General features: G+C 43.3%; 1 protein-coding gene across 7 annotated transcripts in view; it reads left to right on the forward strand.

Annotated features, from left to right (window-relative positions):
• CRB1 (crumbs cell polarity complex component 1) overlaps positions 1 to 18,664 on the forward strand; it is a 242,556-nt gene that overhangs the window by 80,876 nt on the left and 143,016 nt on the right. For all 7 annotated transcript variants that reach the window (XR_014817495.1, XR_014817493.1, XR_014817494.1 and 4 more), the window contains exon 2: positions 7,165 to 7,746. Coding sequence is in view for 4 of the 7 variants with exons in the window: in XM_084979316.1 (XP_084835442.1) it covers positions 7,165 to 7,746 (582 nt within the window). In the remaining 3 variants the exon portion in view is untranslated. The remainder of the gene's footprint in view (positions 1 to 7,164; positions 7,747 to 18,664) is intronic.

Consider the following 18,664-nt stretch of genomic DNA (forward strand, 5'->3'; position numbering starts at 1 on the left):
TAATATCAATAAAAATGAGGACTAGAAAGTGACATAGGGGAGGGGGAGTTCCCGTCGTGGCGCAGTGGTTAGCAAATCCGACTAGGAACCATGAGGTTGCGGGTTCGGTCCCTGCCCTTGCTCAGTGGGTTAACGATCCGGCGTTGCCGTGAGGTGTGGTGTAGGTTGCAGATGCGGCTCGGATCACGCGTTGCTGTGGCTCTGGCGTAGGCCGGTGGCTACAGCTCCGATTCGACCCCTAGCCTGGGAACCTCTATATGCCTCGGGAGCGGCCCAAGAAATAGCAAAAAAAGACAAAAAAAGAGAGAAAGTGACATAGGGGAGAATTAGGTTAGTAAATCCTAAGAGAAGATAAGAGCCGGGATAAGAGGGCATTTAAACAAACAAACAAACAAACAAGGGGTAGTAGTTACCCCTGCAAAAATACATACATGTGTACCTATATTTATAGCAAAGTCTATGCAGCAAGGGACATCTTTCTTTAAGGTAAGGCTGGTGGTTTTGACTCTACTAACATCCACAGAATATTCACTGCGTATTTGCTGGGCATAAATAGGCGCCGGGGACAAAGATGCCACAGGTCCTCTGAACAGTGAAACCCTTCTTACAGGTCTCACGGCAGAGAATATTTCTCTGAGCCCAGAATTTAAATGGTGCTCAAAATATATAGTGAGATGGTAAAGGTGTTCTCGTGGGAAACAAACCTCAGAGAGCAGATTTTTTTCTAAGTCTAAACCCCATTTACCTCGGTTTAATCCTGAGCAAGTTCAGGTACTGTATGGCAAAAGTGTCTTTGGCATGTTGAGTTAGTCCACTGATAGGCTCTCTATGTAAATAAATACTTGAGTTTGTGTTTTGTTTCCTAAAATAAAATTCCTGCAGTAAAAATGTGTTATTAGATAATATTTTTGTTATTATTGTTATTATTATTTTGGTCTGTACCTGAAACATATGGAGATTCCTGGGCTAGGAGTAGCATCTGAGCCACAGTTGTGACCTAACCCCAGCTGGGCCACTCTGGATCCTTAACCCACTGCACTACATAGGGAACTCTTGTTTTTATTGCTATTGCTATATTTTTATATTAATCCAGTAACTTTTCTGCTGGGAACCTCAGACTCTCTTGAAGCATTTTATAACAGTAAGAAGTAACATTTATTGAGCATTTACCATATGTCTGCCAAGCATTTAAATCTAGTGACTTAATTGTCACAAAACCCCTAAGAAGTGGATTCTACTTTCTCTCCCTTGCAGCTGAGGAAGCCAGGGCTGTGCGTGGCAGAGCCAGGCTTGATAGGGAGTGTGTTCACTTCACAGACTTTTCTCCTCATCAAACACACACTTGCTCTGGCAAATCTTCCATGGTTGGCCAGTCCAAACATTGCCAAAACTAATGGTAATAAAGAAAGGTTGATAAAATCCTCAGATTCTCCACTGTTGATTTTTAAGTCAGAGAATTACCTGTCTGTTTCATATATAAATGCATTAAAACCATCAGGGACAAAGGAATAAATACTATTTATACTCATCTCGGAGATATTAAAATGCTTTTCCCCAAAATCATCTTGTAGTGTTTAATTTCTTTGATTAAATATATTCTATCTTATTCTACCTTGTAACTAAGTTAATTACCAATATGGCTGTTTTTCAAGTAAATCAAATTATTAGAAAATACACACACGTATACACATACATAAATGATACTCATGACTGGGTGCTCATCTTATTTAAAACTGGTCAAGTTAGGAGTTCCCGTCGTGGCGCAGTGGTTAAGGAATCCGACTAGGAACCATGAGGTTGTGGGTTGGGTCCCTGCCCTTGCTCAGAGGGTTAATGATCCGGCGTTGCGTGAGCTGTGGTGTAGGTTGCAGACACGGCTCGGATCCTGCGTTGCTGTGGCTCTGGTGTAGGCCGGTGGCTACAGCTCCGATTCGACCCCTAGCCTGGGAACCTCCATATGCCGCGGGAGCGGCCCAAGAAATAGCAAAAAGACAAAAAAAAAAAAAACCCCCAAAAAACTGGTCAAGTTTACTTCTCAGCAAATACGTATATTTATATATAGTGTATATAATTTCAATATAAATATTGGTTACATAATGCATATTTGTATATGCGTGTGCTATATAATATATATTGCGTGTATAATGTATATAATTTTCTTATATAATGTATATAATACTGTATATAATGTATACAATACATATAAGGTATCTATAGTGTATAGTTATATTAAAATATTTGCATGTATTTTTAGCACTAGCAATGCCAAAATAGCAAATACAAAAAGAATTCCTTACAGCAACTCCATAAAATAGTTTTATTTTCTCCTGAACATAGATTTTTCAAATTGCTCCCTGCGGATGTCTCCAGAAAGGGTGGGGAGCTGAAGGACTGGGCTACAAGCTGTCCTCCCCTTCTTCAGCCTGAGCTGGTCCACATTTCAATTCTGCTGTTTTGGGATTACTCATGACATTTACCTTGGAGGAGTTTTGCTGCCCTTAAGGAAAAAAAAGAAAAAGAAAAAAAAATCCAAAACCCACCATTCTAGAACTTCTTATAATATCCAGTAGATGGCAGACTTTACTGCAAGAAAACAGCTTGGCAGCCTCTGTAAATTGGCCCGAATATATCGATTATATTTCCCACCCAGTAGAATTTTTACCCTGTATCTAAGGCGCCTGTGAAAGCTGGAAACAAAATTCTCTTTTGTCATTTCCCTGAGAACCCTATTCCAATTATAGTTTTAAATAGTCCTGTAAGGTTTATGTGTGTGTCCATTTAAGTCTTGTTCTAAAGGTATTATTGTTATGAGAATAAATTTATTGTTCACCGAGTGTACACAGTGGACGTGATATAATGTCATAATACATATACGACAGATTGTTTTCAATTTAGATGCACAAAACTGGAATAATCATAACCCTTCCTGACACTCCTGTCATTGATTCTATGTTTTTATTTCCTTAGTTGGCTGTTTAATTAGTTGTTTTTCAATAGGAATTTCTTTATATGTTTTTAAAGTATGATTTTCTTTCCGACAGACAACTGTCTTTGCTTGTTTAGTACAGTGGGCAGAAACAGTGGTTAATATAATAATGGTTTATTAAAATTGTTGCAAATTTATTGAAAAATTCTCATTCAACATTGTAGATGCTATTATTGTATTACAAAAGATATAGAATATTTTCTTTTAAAACTTCAGTTCTTTCTTAGCACTTTGTTTCTCAAAAATATCCAGGGAACCAAGTTCATTCTTTGTTTCGAGTATTTGGAACAGGCACCATTACATAAATATCACTGCTAACTATACCTTTAGCACCCGAGGAAAGAAAACAATGTGATAAAATATGATCCAACAGAGTGCTGAAATAAACACAATTATTTAAAAAAAAAAATAATGCCTAGGTCACAGGCTGCCTTTCCAGGAGCGCCTGTTAGCGTCTCACCTACGGCCACGCCCACAAATCCCGGCAGCCAATGGTGCCCATGACAACACCACGCCCAGAGAAAACCCAGGAAAAGGATGAACTTGCTAGATCATCTAGTCCATAATTCAGAGTGCACATGTCAGCCAAGGGGTGGGTGTGTGTGTCTTGTGATTATATTATCAATCTACCTGTTTTGCATTGAAAAATATTTTTATCCCATTTATTCAATAATACTTTAAAAGGCATGGAAGGTTATAAGGGAAACACTGATATAGCTCTTAGCACCCCCATTCCAGATTCCGGTTCCCTGCAAGCACTCCCCAGAAGCAACTGCTAGAAACTCTTCTAGCTATTTCTTATAGTTTTTATTTTTAAATGTCTTAATAATAGGCTAGGCTTTTTCTTTTTTTCTTGCAGTTTTAGCTATTGGTGTAATCTCTTGGAATGCTACTATGATGAAAGTGGATTGAAATTTCCTGCAGTTTTTTTTTTTTTTTTTTTTTTTTTTTTTTTTTTTTTTTTTTTTTTTTAGGGCTGCACCTGCGGCATGTAGCATATGGATTCGACCCTGGGCTAGGGATCAAACTGAATCTGCAGCTGCTGGCCTACATCACAGCCATAGTAATGCCAGGTCTGAGCCTCATCTGCAACCTACACTGCAGCTCATGGCAGCACCGGATCCTTTACCCCACTGAGCAAGGCCAGGGATTGAACCTGCATCCTCATGGATACCAGTTGGGTTTATAACCCACTGAATCACAACAGGAACACCCCCCTTTTTTTCAGTCCTGCAGTTCTTAATCACACACACACACACATCCCTCCAGCTATACTTGATATCATTGTTATTACCATTATTATTATTATGAAGAATTATCTTTGGTTCCATACGATATTGTGATTTCATTTCCTTCCTTGTATAGTGTTCAATTTCTCTAGAATTAATACTGGTAAGAAGTTTTCTTCAATGGTTCTATTTAATTTCCTATCACCTTTCTTATGTGGTTTTCTGTGTATTTTTTTCCTGAACATCTTGGAACCTCACCTTTTCTGCTCCCAGGACTAGTTAATCTCTACACTGGCAACACATCTGCTGTCCAGGGAGTGATTTTCAGCACCTTTTTTGCTTTCCTTTGTTAAATCCATTGTACCCTAGATTCCTTGCCGTTCTCTTTCTTGGTTTACACCCTTCCATGGTCCGTATATCTTCAAAAAAATCCTCCTAAACAGTGAAAATCTGAAGCCCCGAAAACATTTTTCTTCTGCCCTCGAATGTGATGGATAGCTTAGCTGGGCATAGAATTTCATTTTGGAAGTTATTTCAGGATTTTCAAGGCTTCATTCTAGTGTCCTCTAGTTTCCAGCATTTCTGTTGATGAATCAGACACTATTCTTTGGGAATGAGCTGTTTCCTGTCCCACCTCAGGCAAATGATGTGCTTTGATGAGGATTTTTTTAATTCATTTTCTAGGGCAGTTTGTAGAAACTTTAAATCTATGAACTATTTGTTTTTTTCGTTATAAGAACGTTCCTTATGTTCTGTCATTACTTTTGGTTCCTTCTCTCTCGTGTCCTTGCCCCCCACCTCCTCCCCATTTTCTTTGGTGTCTCATGGTTTTGAAATTCCTCCTTGACTGATCCTCTAGTCTCTCTTTTTTCTACCTCTTATTTCCAATCCCTCAGTAAGTCTTGTATATGTGAGGTAGGGGCAGGGGATTTTTCTCAGTATTAACTTTCAATCACTCAAGTAAATTTTAAAATTTCTGCTACTTGCAGTTTTAATTTCACAGAGCTCTTGTTTTCTACAAGTTTATTGTCATAACCCTTACACTTGTTTCATTGCAGCTCTATCCTTCCCTGACTCTTTAAAAATAATAATAATTCTCAAAACGTTACAAGTTTTGGTCCTCTCCTTACACTCTTTGCCTCTTCCAAGTTTCTTTCTTTTTTCTTTTTTTCTTTTTTTTTTTTTTTGCTTTTTAGGGCTGCACCCACTGTGGAGGTTCCCAGGCTAGGGGTCTTATCAGAGCTACAGTTGCCGGCCTACACCACAGCAACGCCAGATCTGAGCCTCATCTGGGACCTACACTGCAGCTCATGGCAACGCTGGATCCTTAACCCACTGATCGAGGCCACATATCGAACCCACAACCTCATGGTTCCTACTGTGGCATGGGAATCCGACGAGTATCCATGAGGATGCAGATTTGATCCCTGGCCTCACTCAGCAGGTCAGGGATCCACATTGCCATGAGGTGTAGTGTAGGTTACAGATGAGGGTCGGATTTTGTGTGGTTGTGGCTGTGGCTGTGGTGTAGGCTGGCAGCTATACCTCCAATTCAACTCCTAGCCTGGGACCTTCCATATGCTGTGGGTGTGTGGCCCTAAAAAACAAACAAACAAACAAAAGAATCCACATGCAAAAGACAGTGTTGTGTGAATTGATACGACTGAGTTGCCAAATCATAAACCTTGCAAATATACATGATAAAGAAAATAACAGTGCTATGGAATTCCCTGGTGGCACAGTGGGTTAAGGATCTGGCATTGTCACTACAGGTTTGATCCCTGGCCCAGGAACTTCCTCATGCTGTGGGGTGTGGCCAAAAAGGGAAAAAAAGAGAAAATAACAGTGCTATGATCCCAATGTATATATATATTCAGGGAAATTTCACGCACATGCCTATATCCAATGAATTTGGAAAAGAGGCATAGAATTCTTGCTTTCCTGCAGGGTATTATTCCAATTAGAATTTCAAAAATGTATCCTTAGAAAAGAGAAGCTTTCGGATAATTAAAAGTCCATAACTTTACAACATCTGCTTCCCTGTGGTGAAGCTTAATCTGCTGTCTGTAAAATGCACATAATCTTGTGTAGCTGTGAGGGTGAGAAATAATATATGTGAAACACCTGACATGCTTGGTACAGAGGGCAGACCTTCAACAAAGAGTTGGTGTTTTATTGTATTGTTATATTTTCATTTTTCTGTGCTTTTCTTTGTGGAGCATAAATGGGGATTGTGGTAAAGCAGTCATAAACCAAGGTGTAGCATTCATTTAAATATTAGTTTCAGTTAGACCGTATATTGAGACAATTTTGTATCTCATCTCAGTATACCGTGAACTTCTCCATGAGAAAAATGGGAATTTTACAATCTTGTATACGTGTACAACTTAACAATTCACCCCATTGCTCCAAGGCATTTATACCTGAGAAAGTAAAATGCAAGAGAAGCAAAGAATCTCAAACCAGCCATTTTTGTTTCTTCTTAGAAACTATTTTAAAAAGGTGACAGGAGTTCCTGTCGTGGCTCAGCAGAAACAAATCTGACTAGGACCTATGAGGACGCAGGTTTGTTCCCTGGCCTCGTTCAGTGGGTTAAGAATCCAGTGTTGCCATGAGCTGTGGGGTAGCTTGCAGACATGGCTCAGATCTGGTGTTGCTGTGGCTGTGGTGTAGGTTGGTCGCTACAGCTGCTATTTGACCCCTAGCCTGGGGACCTCCACATGCCATGGGTGTGGCCCTAAAAAGACAAAAATAAAAAATAAAAGAGGTGACAAATCATCATTAATCACAAAACATTATTAGACATCATTTGCAAATTCACCATTAGAATGCAGCCGACTTTGTGTTTCATTAAGGAGTTTGAGATGCATGAAGAGTAGAAAGACATTGTTTAATTTTATTGTCCATTTATTTGTAAGCTTCATCCTGATTTTTTTTATTGCCTTGTAGATTCCTTTTGCAATAGAAATGACACCAAGTGCCGATCAAATTCTTGCCCAAACAATTCTACGTGCAAGAATTTTTCAAAAGACAACAGTTGCCATTGTTCAGACACAGCCATTAATTTGGACAAAGACTGTGACGATGAGAAAGACCCTTGCTTCTCCAGTCCCTGTCCAGGAAATGCCACTTGTGTGAGCACCCCAGGAGAGAGGAGATTTCTGTGCACATGTCCTCCTGGCTATAGTGGGGCCACCTGTGACACAGTCGTCAGTTTCTGTGGCACGAACTCCTGCCAGCATGGAGGCATTTGTGGTCAGGACCCTGTGCACCCTGTGTGCATCTGCCCTGCCGGGTATGCTGGAAGATTCTGTGAGCTGGACCACGATGAGTGTGGGTCCAGCCCCTGCCGCAATGGCGCCATGTGCCAGGATGGCATCAACGGCTACTCATGCTTCTGTGTCCCGGGCTATCAAGGCAGGCACTGCGACTTGGAAGTGGATGAGTGTGTGTCAGATCCCTGCAAGAACGAGGCCACATGCCTCAACGAGATAGGAAGATACACCTGCCTTTGTCCCCACAATTACTCCGGTAAGTGTGATTCCATTTGAGTCCCAGATGATGTAATTAGCATCCTCTTTAATGTGACAGAAGCAGAAGTGACCTGTTCTCTCCTATCCAATTGCTTATGAAAATAGTCTTGACAAGAACTCATCAATAGATGGAAACCTTCCTAAACTACCAAAAACCTACTGAGCTTAAGCATTTGTTTACTGTCACTGTGGTTGCATCTATTCTATTCTATTCTGTTCTGTTCTATTCTATTCTATTCTATTCTATTCTATTCTATTCTATTCTATTCTATTCTATTCTATTCTATCCTATTTCTATTCTATTCTATTCTATTCTATTCTATTCTATTCTATTCTATTCTATTCTAATTCTAATTCTATACTTTGCTATTTAGGGCTGCACCTGCAACATATGGAAGTTCCCAGGCTAGGGGTCAAATTGGAGCTACAGCTGCCGGCCTACACCACAGCTCACAGCAATGCTGGATCCTTAGCCCTCTGAGCAAGGCCAGGGATTGAACCTCATGAATACTAGTTGGGTTTGTAACTAGTCGAGTGACAACAGGAATCCCTCACTGTTGTCATTTTCAATGGAGTCCTACATCATGTAAAGCATAGATTCAGTCTAGAATTGGACTCTTTGGGACCTAGCCTTCGGTCAGGGCAGTCTAAGTTCCCCCATCAGAGCAGCATCCCTTCATCCCTGCTAACGTGGACCCTCTCCTGCCACCGCAGCCCCACGGGAGGCAGGTCATAAGAAGGACACACGTAGGTGGGTTTCTAGTGCTGATGGGTGATGAACAGACTAAGGATAGCAAGGCTGCTGGAGCAGGGTGGATGTGAGTGATAAAGAAGCCACTGGAAATCCTGTGAAATCAGATTGTTATGATCATTATACAACTACATATGTGATAAATTCATTTGAGTAATAAAAAAAAATGGAAAAAAAAAAGAAGCCACTGGTTGAATCTCTTGGAAGTGGCCAATAATAGTCCCTCATGTCTAGTCACAAATATTCTGTTGATGTTGACTTAATTACACAGGAACGAGTAGCTCGTTTGTTACAAGGCTACATGCTGTTCATTATCCTCAGTCTCCAGCCCCCCCCCACCCCCCACTCTCCTGAGTCAGCTGCCCCCTTAGCTTAGCTCTTCAGGAAGACCACCTTTCCATTACTGTGGACCTTCCACCTTGTGGGTGGGGACTTTGTTTTCTCATATTCCTCCTTCCAGCTTCTGTTCACCACAGTCCCTGGCTTCCTAACCCCTAGCTCTGTGCCATGACTCTCACGTCAATGCCTCTTTCCCTTAGCCTTGCCATTTTGCAGCCTCTGAGGGTATTTGGCTTTCACCTTGCCTTCTCTCACCCTTTCTCATTTCTTCCTTTTTTTTTTTTTCCTCATCTTTTGTCTTTTTAGGGCTGCATCCAATGGCATATGGAGGTTCCCAGGGTAGGGGTCTAATTGAAGCTACAGCTGCCAGCCTATGCCACAGCCACAGTGACACCAGATCCGAGCCACGTCTGTGACCTACACCACAGCTCATGGCAATGCCGGATCCTTAACCCACTGAGCGAGGCCAGGGATCGAACCTGCAACCTCATGGTTGCTGGTCGGATTTGCTTCTGCTGCGCCACGACCGGGAACTCCCCTTTCTCACTTCGTAGTCTGGTCATTCCTTTTCCAAGTATGCTAGCAATATAATTCTTTAAAAATACTCCCCTTCGCAATTTGTACCAGAGCCCTCCAGGATCCTTTTGCTAATGTTATACGTTCTGGAAATAACTCTTTTGCCAAGGAGGCATGATCCTAGTGGCTCTGACATAAAAATTGCTCCCTCTCTCTTGACGTTCATCTACAACTAATCTTCAGAATCTGCTGTTTTGGCATCCGGGAGGTCTCCCAACTTGAGCTCATCCACTCTGTCACCAGTGCCTTGTCTCTGGCCATCATAGCTCTGGTGGGAAGCACTGTATGGCCTCCCAACTCTTTCCAGCCTCTGCCTTCTCCAAGTGGTTCTGATCTTTCCAAACACACCTGGCGGTGCCATTCCCTTCTGAAGGGCCTCGAGAGCTCCCCACTACATGGAGAACAGTTTTAACCTCTCACTAGAAGCCCTCCCTGATCTGTCCCTTAAGGGTTGGTCTTATCTCCGCCACCACTCCATCGAAGCCTCTCCTGCAGTCATCGTCACCCTTCCCTCCAGCAGCTTCCCTCCCTCCGGAAGGCCCTTCCTTGATTCGCAATGTCCACTCTGTGAAGTTCTCTGCTTTCAGTCCTTAGTTCAGATGCCACCCAGCTGAAGAAGTAGTTCTGACTTACTAGTAGCTGAAATAATCCTTTTAAACAATTGTGGTCATTATGATTATTTATTACTTCCGTAGTAGTTTGCACCTCTGTTAAAGAACTTTCTGGGAGTTCCCACTGTGGCTCAGTGGGTTAAGAACCTGGCATAGTGTCCGTAAGGATGACATCACGTCCTGGCCTCACTCAGTGCGTTCAGGATCCAGCATTACCATGAGCTGTGGTGTAGGTTGCGGAATCGGCTTGGATCAGATCCAGTGTTGCCAATGGCTGTGGCGTCAGCCAGCAGCTACAGCTCAGATTCGACTTCTAGCCTGGAAACTTCTATATGCTGCAGGTGTGGTCCTCCAAAGAAGAAAAGAAGAAGAGGAGGAAGAGTACCAGCACAGTGTGGCTTAATAAACTCTTACTGAATTGTTCTAATTTTTCTAAATTCTTCCCTATGTGTGTGGGCACCTTTCCTAGGAATGAAACGGGTATAAATCGATAGTAAAATAGATTTCACTTTCTCTATTACTTTATGCATAATTTATGATTGTGGAATGCCTGTGTCAAGCGGAAAATTATTTTACTGAATGCCTTTTAATGACCAATACCATGCTAAAAGTTATGGGGCATAATAAAGGAGCTTGTAACGCAGTACTGCTATGCGGAAAAACCCCTTGTTGCTCTGCCAGACGATTGTGTATTCTATTAATGCAGTTACAGCAGTTGCATTTCAGTTTGAAATGTTTTTTTTTTTTTTTTTTTTTTTTTGTCTTTTGTCTCTTTTGTTGTTGTTGTTGTTGTTGTTGCTATTTCTTGGGCCGCTCCCGCGGCATATGGAGGTTCCCAGGCTAGGGGTCCAATCGGAGCTGTAGCCACCGGCCTACGCCAGAGCCACAGCAACGCGGGATCCGAGCCGCGTCTGCAACCTACGCCACAGCTCACGGCAACGCCGGATCGTTAACCCACTGAGCAAGGGCAGGGACCGAACCCGCAACCTCATGGTTCCTAGTCGGATTCGTTAACCACTGCGCCACGACGGGAACTCCCAGTCTTATTAATTTTGGAATAAAAGTTAGAAGTAAATTTTTGTGGTGCTAGCTGGGGGATGCTCTTGTTTAAAATGGTCCCACTTAAAAGCCATTATGTTTGTTTGTTTATTTGTTTATTTATTTATTTTTGTCTTTTTAGGGCCGAGCCCATAGCACATGGAAGCTCCCAGGCGAGGGGTCGGATCAGAGCTGTAGTCGCCGGCCTACCCCACAGCCACAGCAACACCAGATCTGAGCTGTGTCTGTGACCTACACCACAGCTCACGGCAGTGCCAGATCCTTAACCCACTGAGCGAGGCCAGGGATGGAACCCACATCCTCATGGATCCCAGTTGGGTTTGTTAACCACTGAGCCACAAAGGGAACTCAAAAAACAAACAAACAAAAAAACCCCGCTATTGTTTATTAAGATAATATCTTCTATTTTCTGCTACTAGTACAATATTGTGAGTGGTGACTAAAAGGGAAAGATGTGAGGCCAAATGCTTCAGTCATTTCAACTACAGTGTTCAGACATAGTCTTAGAATTGCGAAAACACAGCCTGAAAACTTAGGTTTTACAGTGTCTGCTTTTGCTTTTACATCTTAGTTTCATTGCCTTGTAATGAATCCTCTAAGTGGCAAAATATAGGCATAAAAATGTCAAGGCTATACCCTAAGTGTGAAGTGTAATAAAACCCCATCACAAGGCCTTTCTCCGTACAATCAGTTAAATTATGCTGAGGCTCCATCATAACCCTGCTGGGCCTGATAAGAGTCACTATCTTTTCTCACTGTAACCTGTGAGGTCCAGAGGGAAGGCACTTCCCCTGCCCAGACTCTGATGTAAGAGTGTCGTTCCCTGTTTGAATAGGTTGTTATTTCGTTTTCCAAGAAATCAACTACATTTTGCTCTCAGCTTTTCGGGTGACATCTGGGCTGCTTGCCGGCAAACAGAATTTAAATGAAAGAAGGCGGGAAGAACCAGAATGAGCTGGTTAGGCTTGTTCAGATGGAGCGGTGTGGTTTGGGTGTGATCCCCAGTCCGGTCCCCTCCACGAGCGAAAGAGCCCACGTCTGGGATCTCATCAGTGGTTCTCAGCCCGGAGACACATTAGCAGTTCCCTAGGGCTCTCGTCTGCCCTCAGACAGCCACAGCCAACCAAGGATTCCCAGGCACAGCCAGGCGAGGGGCCAGAAATTAAGTTTATGTGAACTTAGTTTGCTTTCTTGTGTTGTGCCATCCTTTAGATCCACAGGAGGCTCGTTTTTTTAATTTTGTTTTGTTTTGTTTTTCTGGGCTGTTCCATGGTTACCAGTGTTCATGGCAGCTCAGGCCAATTAATGAGAAACTGAAAGACGGTCTAGAGAATTGGGGCAAAAGCCAGAGTTGAGAAGCAAAGGAAAAGACACAGTCAGCACGGATGCACGGAGGCCCAGGCTCGCCTGGCCCTGCTGATGCGTCCTGGAAACTGTATCACAGCCACCCAGCGGATGTCAGTGATCACAAAGCACCTGGCTTAGAGGAGAAGCCTGCCTTCCTCTGAGCAGCAAGCCAGAAAACAAAATAAATTTTAAAAGGGAGATAGGAGAGGAAGGAGGGGTGGCACTCAGAGAGGGTTCCCCCGTGGAATCCTCCCTGCTGTGTCTCCCTTCTACCATCTGGTTCATGGGCTACAGCAACAGGCCCAGAGCATCTCAAGATGCTGGTGGAGGAGTTCCCGTCATGGCTCGGCGGTTATTGAACCGGACTAGTCTCCATGAGGATGTGGGTTCGATCCCTGGCCTTGCTCAGTAGGTTGAAGGTCCGGTGTTGCCATGAGCTGTGGTGTAGGCCGCAGACACAGTTCAGATCCCGCATTGTTGTGGCTATGGTGTAGGCCAGCAGCTGTAGCTCTGATATGACCCCTAGCCTGGGAACTTCCATGTGCCAAGGGTGTGGCCCTAAAAAGAAAAAAAAAAAAAAAAAAAGAATGCTGGTGGAATCTGCCCTGGCTAAGCCCTAACTCCCATTTCAGCTGAAAACAACCGCAGCAAACTTATTTTTATTGAAAAGACTATTAGCTCTGAGCATGGGACTGCTTTTAGGTCAAGCATTTGCAATGGATCTTTCTGTAATTGAGGTCTTCCTTAAAATTAGCCTGATTGACTAATGAACATTTTTCATGTTTAAATGCCTGCAATGTGAGAAAAATAGAGTGATAGGAGGCAGGAGAAAGGCCAGCAGGATGTATAATGAAGCAAAACAGTATAGGAAAGTATCTTATTTCTTCTGTCAAATAGATCTTTGATAAAAAATGATCTTTTGGGAAATAAGAAAAAAACACTATTAAATTTACCTAGCAATTGTAAGATGCATCTCTATTTCAGAAACAAAAACAAAGACAAAATTCACTTTGTATTTAAGAACATGTCTATGGAGACAAGTTAGAAAGGCATTGCCGGAGCAGGTGTTAGACCTTAGGGCCCTGGCTGGAAGGGGGCCTCTAGGCATATATTGTAGGTAAGGGAAGAGTAGGTGTAGGGACACTAAGACCAAGACTCTCTGACATTTGGCAAAGCCAGAGTCATTCCACGCTTATTTTACCCACGAAAAACGTGAAATCTCTAATATGAAATTGAGAAAGCATTCAAAGCTCAACTGCCATTTCCGGCTTAATAAACTCAAAACCTCTGTGGTGGTTCTCAAACTTTTAGCATGTGGCAGACTCACCTGGAGAGCTTATTAAAGTATAGTTTCTGATTTAGTAGATCTGAGATGGGGTCAAAAACATGCGTTTATAATAGGTTTCCATGGGGTACTGATGCTGCTGGTTTGGGACCGTTTTCCATATATATATGGTACTTTTTACTAGAAGTGGTTCCAGATAAATGATATGGGGGAAAAGATAAATATTTGTTGAATTCATTTAGTCATTAATTTAGTGAACAAGAACACACATACCACATGTGTATATATATTGATTCCCTGGAGTGTGTTAGGCATTATTTTATTTCTGTAAATATAAGAAAAAAAGTAACGAAAAATTCCCCTGGAGTTCCTGTCATGGCTCAGTGGTAACATAACCCGACTAGTATCCATGAGGATGCAGGTTCGATCCCTGACCTCACTCAGTGGGTTACGGATCCAGCGTTGCCATGAGCTGTGTGGTGTAGTCGCAGATGCGGCTCGGATCCCTTGTTGCTGTGGATGTGGCTGTGGCGCAGGCTGGCAGCTATAGCTCTGACTGGACCCCTAGCCTGGGAACTTCCATACGCCATGAGTACGGCCCCAGAAAGAAAACAAAATTCTCCTTACATTCAAGAGGGATGAGATAGACATGTATAAAATAAGTAATAGGTAGGTAAGATATCTAGGATAGATAGTGATGAATTCAGTGGGAAAAAAATAAAAGAATTAGAGGAGTTCCCTTGTGGCGCAGTGGGCTACCAGGGCATAGGTTCAGTCCCTGGCACGGGAACTTCCACATGCCACAGGCATGGCCAAAGAGACAGGGAAAGAGAGAGAGAGAGGGAATTAGGGATGGACCTTTAGGTAGAATTGTTACCAAACACAAGTCTGTATGCCCTGGCAAGGCCAAACAATACTGAAATGTGAGAGTTTGGAGCAGAGAAAGATTTATTGCAGGTCTATGCAAGGAGATGGGTGGCCCGAGCCCTGAAAAGCCTGAACTCCCTGAAGGCTTTCAGCAAAGCCCTTTTAAAGGCAAGGTGAGGGAGGGGCATGGTTAGTTGTTGCAAATTTCTGGGTGTGGGATCCTTTGTTCTCGCAGCTGTCCACATAGGTCAGGTCACAGTCAAGTCATGAAATCATTCTCTGTTCAGGTCAGCTCATGGCCCAGCCCTCCTATGTATGTCAAGGTGTAGGCAGCATCCTATTACAAAAGATGCAGAGCATGACTAAGCCCAGAGTAAAGTTAAAATAAAAGGAACGGATCCACTACGGAGTCAGATTTGTTCTATTACAAATTACAGAATGACCACTGAAGGGGACACGAGACTGAAGTTCTCGGTAGGTGAGAAATGTCTTATGGAATAGCACCCCTGGCAGAGGAATAGCAGATGCAAAGGCCCTGAGGCAAAGAGTCCCTGGGATATTCCAGAGGCTGAATTGAGGTCGTTATGACCACAGGGGAGTGAACAAGGAGGAGACATATAGGATCAGACCCCTGGGGCTTGTAGGCCATCATAAGGACTTTGGCTTTTCCTCCAAGTCAGATGGGAAGTTCTTGAAAAGTTGGGGCTTTTGTTGTTGTTAAAGTGTAGTTGATTTACAGTGTTTCATTAGGTCCATGTGTACTCTTTTTCAGATTCTGTCCCCTTACAGGTAATTATAAGATATTGAATACAGTTCCCTGTGCCCTGCAGTAGGTCCTTGTTGTTTATGCATTTTATATATAGTCGGTGTATATGTTAATCCAAACTGATGGGATGGTGTGGAGCAGAAGACTGAAATGATTTGACCTGCGTTTTAACAGAATCACTCTGCTCGTGAAGGCTGAGGATAGGGTAGAAAAGGAGAGGTTAGGATAGAAGGAGGGTGCTTAAAGGAGATTCATTCAATAATTCAAGTAAAAGGATGGTTATTTGAGAGGAGCGCATGAAGGAGAAGCATCACATTGTCACATCAACACCTTTTTCTCCCTTCAAATTCAGGATAGAAATGAACACTGAAGGATCCTGGCTCATGCGAAAGAAAGGAGAGGGAGCAGCCCTGGCCTGCTCTCTCCTGCCCTCTGCTGGGAAGCCCAGGTTATTCCGCACAGGTCTCTCCAGAATATTCCTGGCAACAGTGTGGCCTCCCTGAGTCTTGTAGACGGACCATGCTCTCATGCAGGGCCTTTCACGTCCGTACCTGAAACTTACCAGCTCCTCTGCATCACAGGATGGTTTCTCATTTAAAATGTTCCTCTTGGACCGGCCTTTTGGATAGTTTTTCCTTTTCTCTGAGCTGGATCTCCAGTAGTCCTCACCCATTTTATTTCCCCATCTATTTTTTTTTTTTTTTTTATGTCTTTTTAGGTCCTCACCTGCGGCCTATGGAGGTTCCCAGGCTAGGGGTCGAATCAGAGCTGTAGTCGTCTGCCCACGCCAGAACCACAGCAACGCCGGATCCGAGCCACATCTGCGACCTACACCACAGCTCACGGCAACGCGGGATCCTTAACCCACTGAGCAAGGCCAGGGATTGAACCTGAAACCTCACGGTTCCTAGTCGGATTCGTTTCCGACGCGCCAGGACGGGAACTCCTCCCCATCCAGTTTTAGTTTGGTTTTAGATGAGAGGGTTCAGTGTCTATGCCATCTTTGTCTCGGGGGAGGCCTGCAGCTCTCTGGGTTCATGGATTCTCTCGTCCCCACGCCCACGTAGGGTGAGCAGTGCTCGGCCTCCGAGAAGAGTCAGGAAGTGTGTCAGCTCATTCTAACTCAGAGAAACTCCTTAAAGTCCCAGCAGGTTTTTTGTTTTACTTTGTTTTTCTTTTTAGGGCCACAGGGCAGCATAGGGAAGTTCCCAGGCTAGGGGTCAAATCTGAGCTATAGCCACAGCCACAACAACACGGGATCTTAACCGTGTCAGCGACCTACACCACAGCTCTTGCCAACACTGGATCCTTAATCTACTGAGCGAGGTCAGGATCAAACCCGCATCCTCATGGATCCTGGTCGGGTTGTTACTGCTGAGCCACAACGGGACCTCCTCGCAGCAGGTGTTACATTTCTATTTCTACAGGCCCGCAGCCTGCGTGCCCGGTGCCCACTGCCCGTTGCCCCATTCCAGATGGAGTTCCGCACAGGGGAGAAGCGGACTCAACCTTCCACGTTTATCTTAACTCTGTAGTTTCCAAGGAAACGGTACAGCAAGAAGACAGACACTGAGTTCCCAATTCTGCATCAGCCCAGGTGGTCTGCTGAACCTCCACACAGCTAAGCATATCAGCATCATGCTGGGCATAGTGCTGCCGTCTCATAACCATCCAGGGAACACGGTGAAGAGTGAACGACTCATGAAGAATGAGTCCTCACATGTCCTGCTTCTGAGAGGGAGCTGACACTGCCCTTCTGCAGGCATTTATCAAAGGCATAATTTGAATTTTAGTCAATGTAGAGGTTCAACCTGGCTTGCTTGATGGTCTGTCTTTTCTAAATGTATTATTATTATTATTACTATTTTGCTTTTTAGGGCCTCACCCATAGCATATGGAGGTTCCCAGGCCAGGGGTCCAATAGGAGCTACAGCTGCAGGTCTACACCACAGACATAGCAACACAAGATCCAAGCTGCATCTGTGACCTATACCATAGCTCATGGCAAAGCCGGATCCTTAACCCACTGAGCAAGGCCAGGGATGGAACGGGTGACTTCATGGTTACTAGTCGGATTTGTTTCCGCTGCCCCACAATAGGAACACCTCTGAGTGTATTTTTGATCAACTAAATCAGTTTGAATCAAATAGCTAATTTAATGTGAATCAAATGAAAATAATGTGGAAAAAACGGAAGTACCATATATTATAAAATATAAGCTTATTTCATGAGAAATAATATCATTATTATTACTGTTATTATTGAGAGCTTTTTAGTGAAAGTATATTCCTGATTACAAAATTGACATAAAACTTTTGATGAATTTTTGGGTGTTGTCATATAAAGGCAATTAAATACTTGTTCAGGCCTTTGCTCAAGGCTAGAGCCATCTGAAATAGTTTCGTGAAGAAATTCGGCTTCTGCCTTTTGACAAATGTTTGCTGAGTGAGCGCACAAAATAACAAATGCTATTTGCTCAGCTGATATTTGATATTTATCACATCCTTGCAAGGCACTGGACACTGTGCCTGCGCTTGGGGACCCAGAGATGATGAAGACAGCATTTATCCCTGACAAAAAAACTCACAGCTTATTCAGGGAGGAGGCATGTAAACAAAAATTACAGTCTCTCTCTGAACAGAGGGATGAAGAAGCAGCAAGAAAGATGCTGCTCAGAGTCAGGAAGCGCTCCAGAGAAAAAGCAGTCCAGGAAGCAGAGTGAAAATGCACCACTTCCAGGGTGTAGAGCTGCAACTGCATTCATTATTCTTTTTGAAAGAATAGCAATGAGCGGAACTGCAAGGGGGAAAGGCTGCTGATATGTTTAAGAAAGGGATGAAGTCTCTCCCCTCTCGTGGTGTTTGCTCTGAGGATCGGCTGGTGGTTAACTCGTTGTGTTCTATCCTAAACCCCCTTCTCTCCGACTCCTCCCCCTTCTCTCCCTCCTCCCAGCCGTCAGCTGGGTGTGCAGGTCTGAGTGAGCAGGGGATTTGATCACACATATCAGCAACATGTAATATTGTGAGTGTAATGGAAAGAAACAGGAGACAGGGGTTCCAGAGCCAGCTTTGATGTTCTCTGGCGGTTGGGTACCGATAAGGGACAATAGTTCTGAGTCTCTGTTTCCTCAATCGAATGTATAAACATAATAATATCCCCTAACCTCAGGGTCATGGTGAGAATGAAATGATTTAATGTAAGTTTTTTCACAAGCTATTGGTCTATGCGTATGTTGGTTGTCACTATTTTTTTTTTTTTTTTTGTCTTTTTGCTATTTCTTGGGCCGCTCCCGCGGCATATGGAGATTCCCAGGCT

Source organism: Sus scrofa, chromosome 10 (genome assembly GCF_054392235.1).
Source record: "Sus scrofa isolate SSC_HxYL_T2T_F1_AM1 chromosome 10, Sscrofa_HxYL_maternal_Yorkshire_Landrace_v2.0, whole genome shotgun sequence".
NCBI lineage: Eukaryota > Metazoa > Chordata > Mammalia > Artiodactyla > Suidae > Sus > Sus scrofa.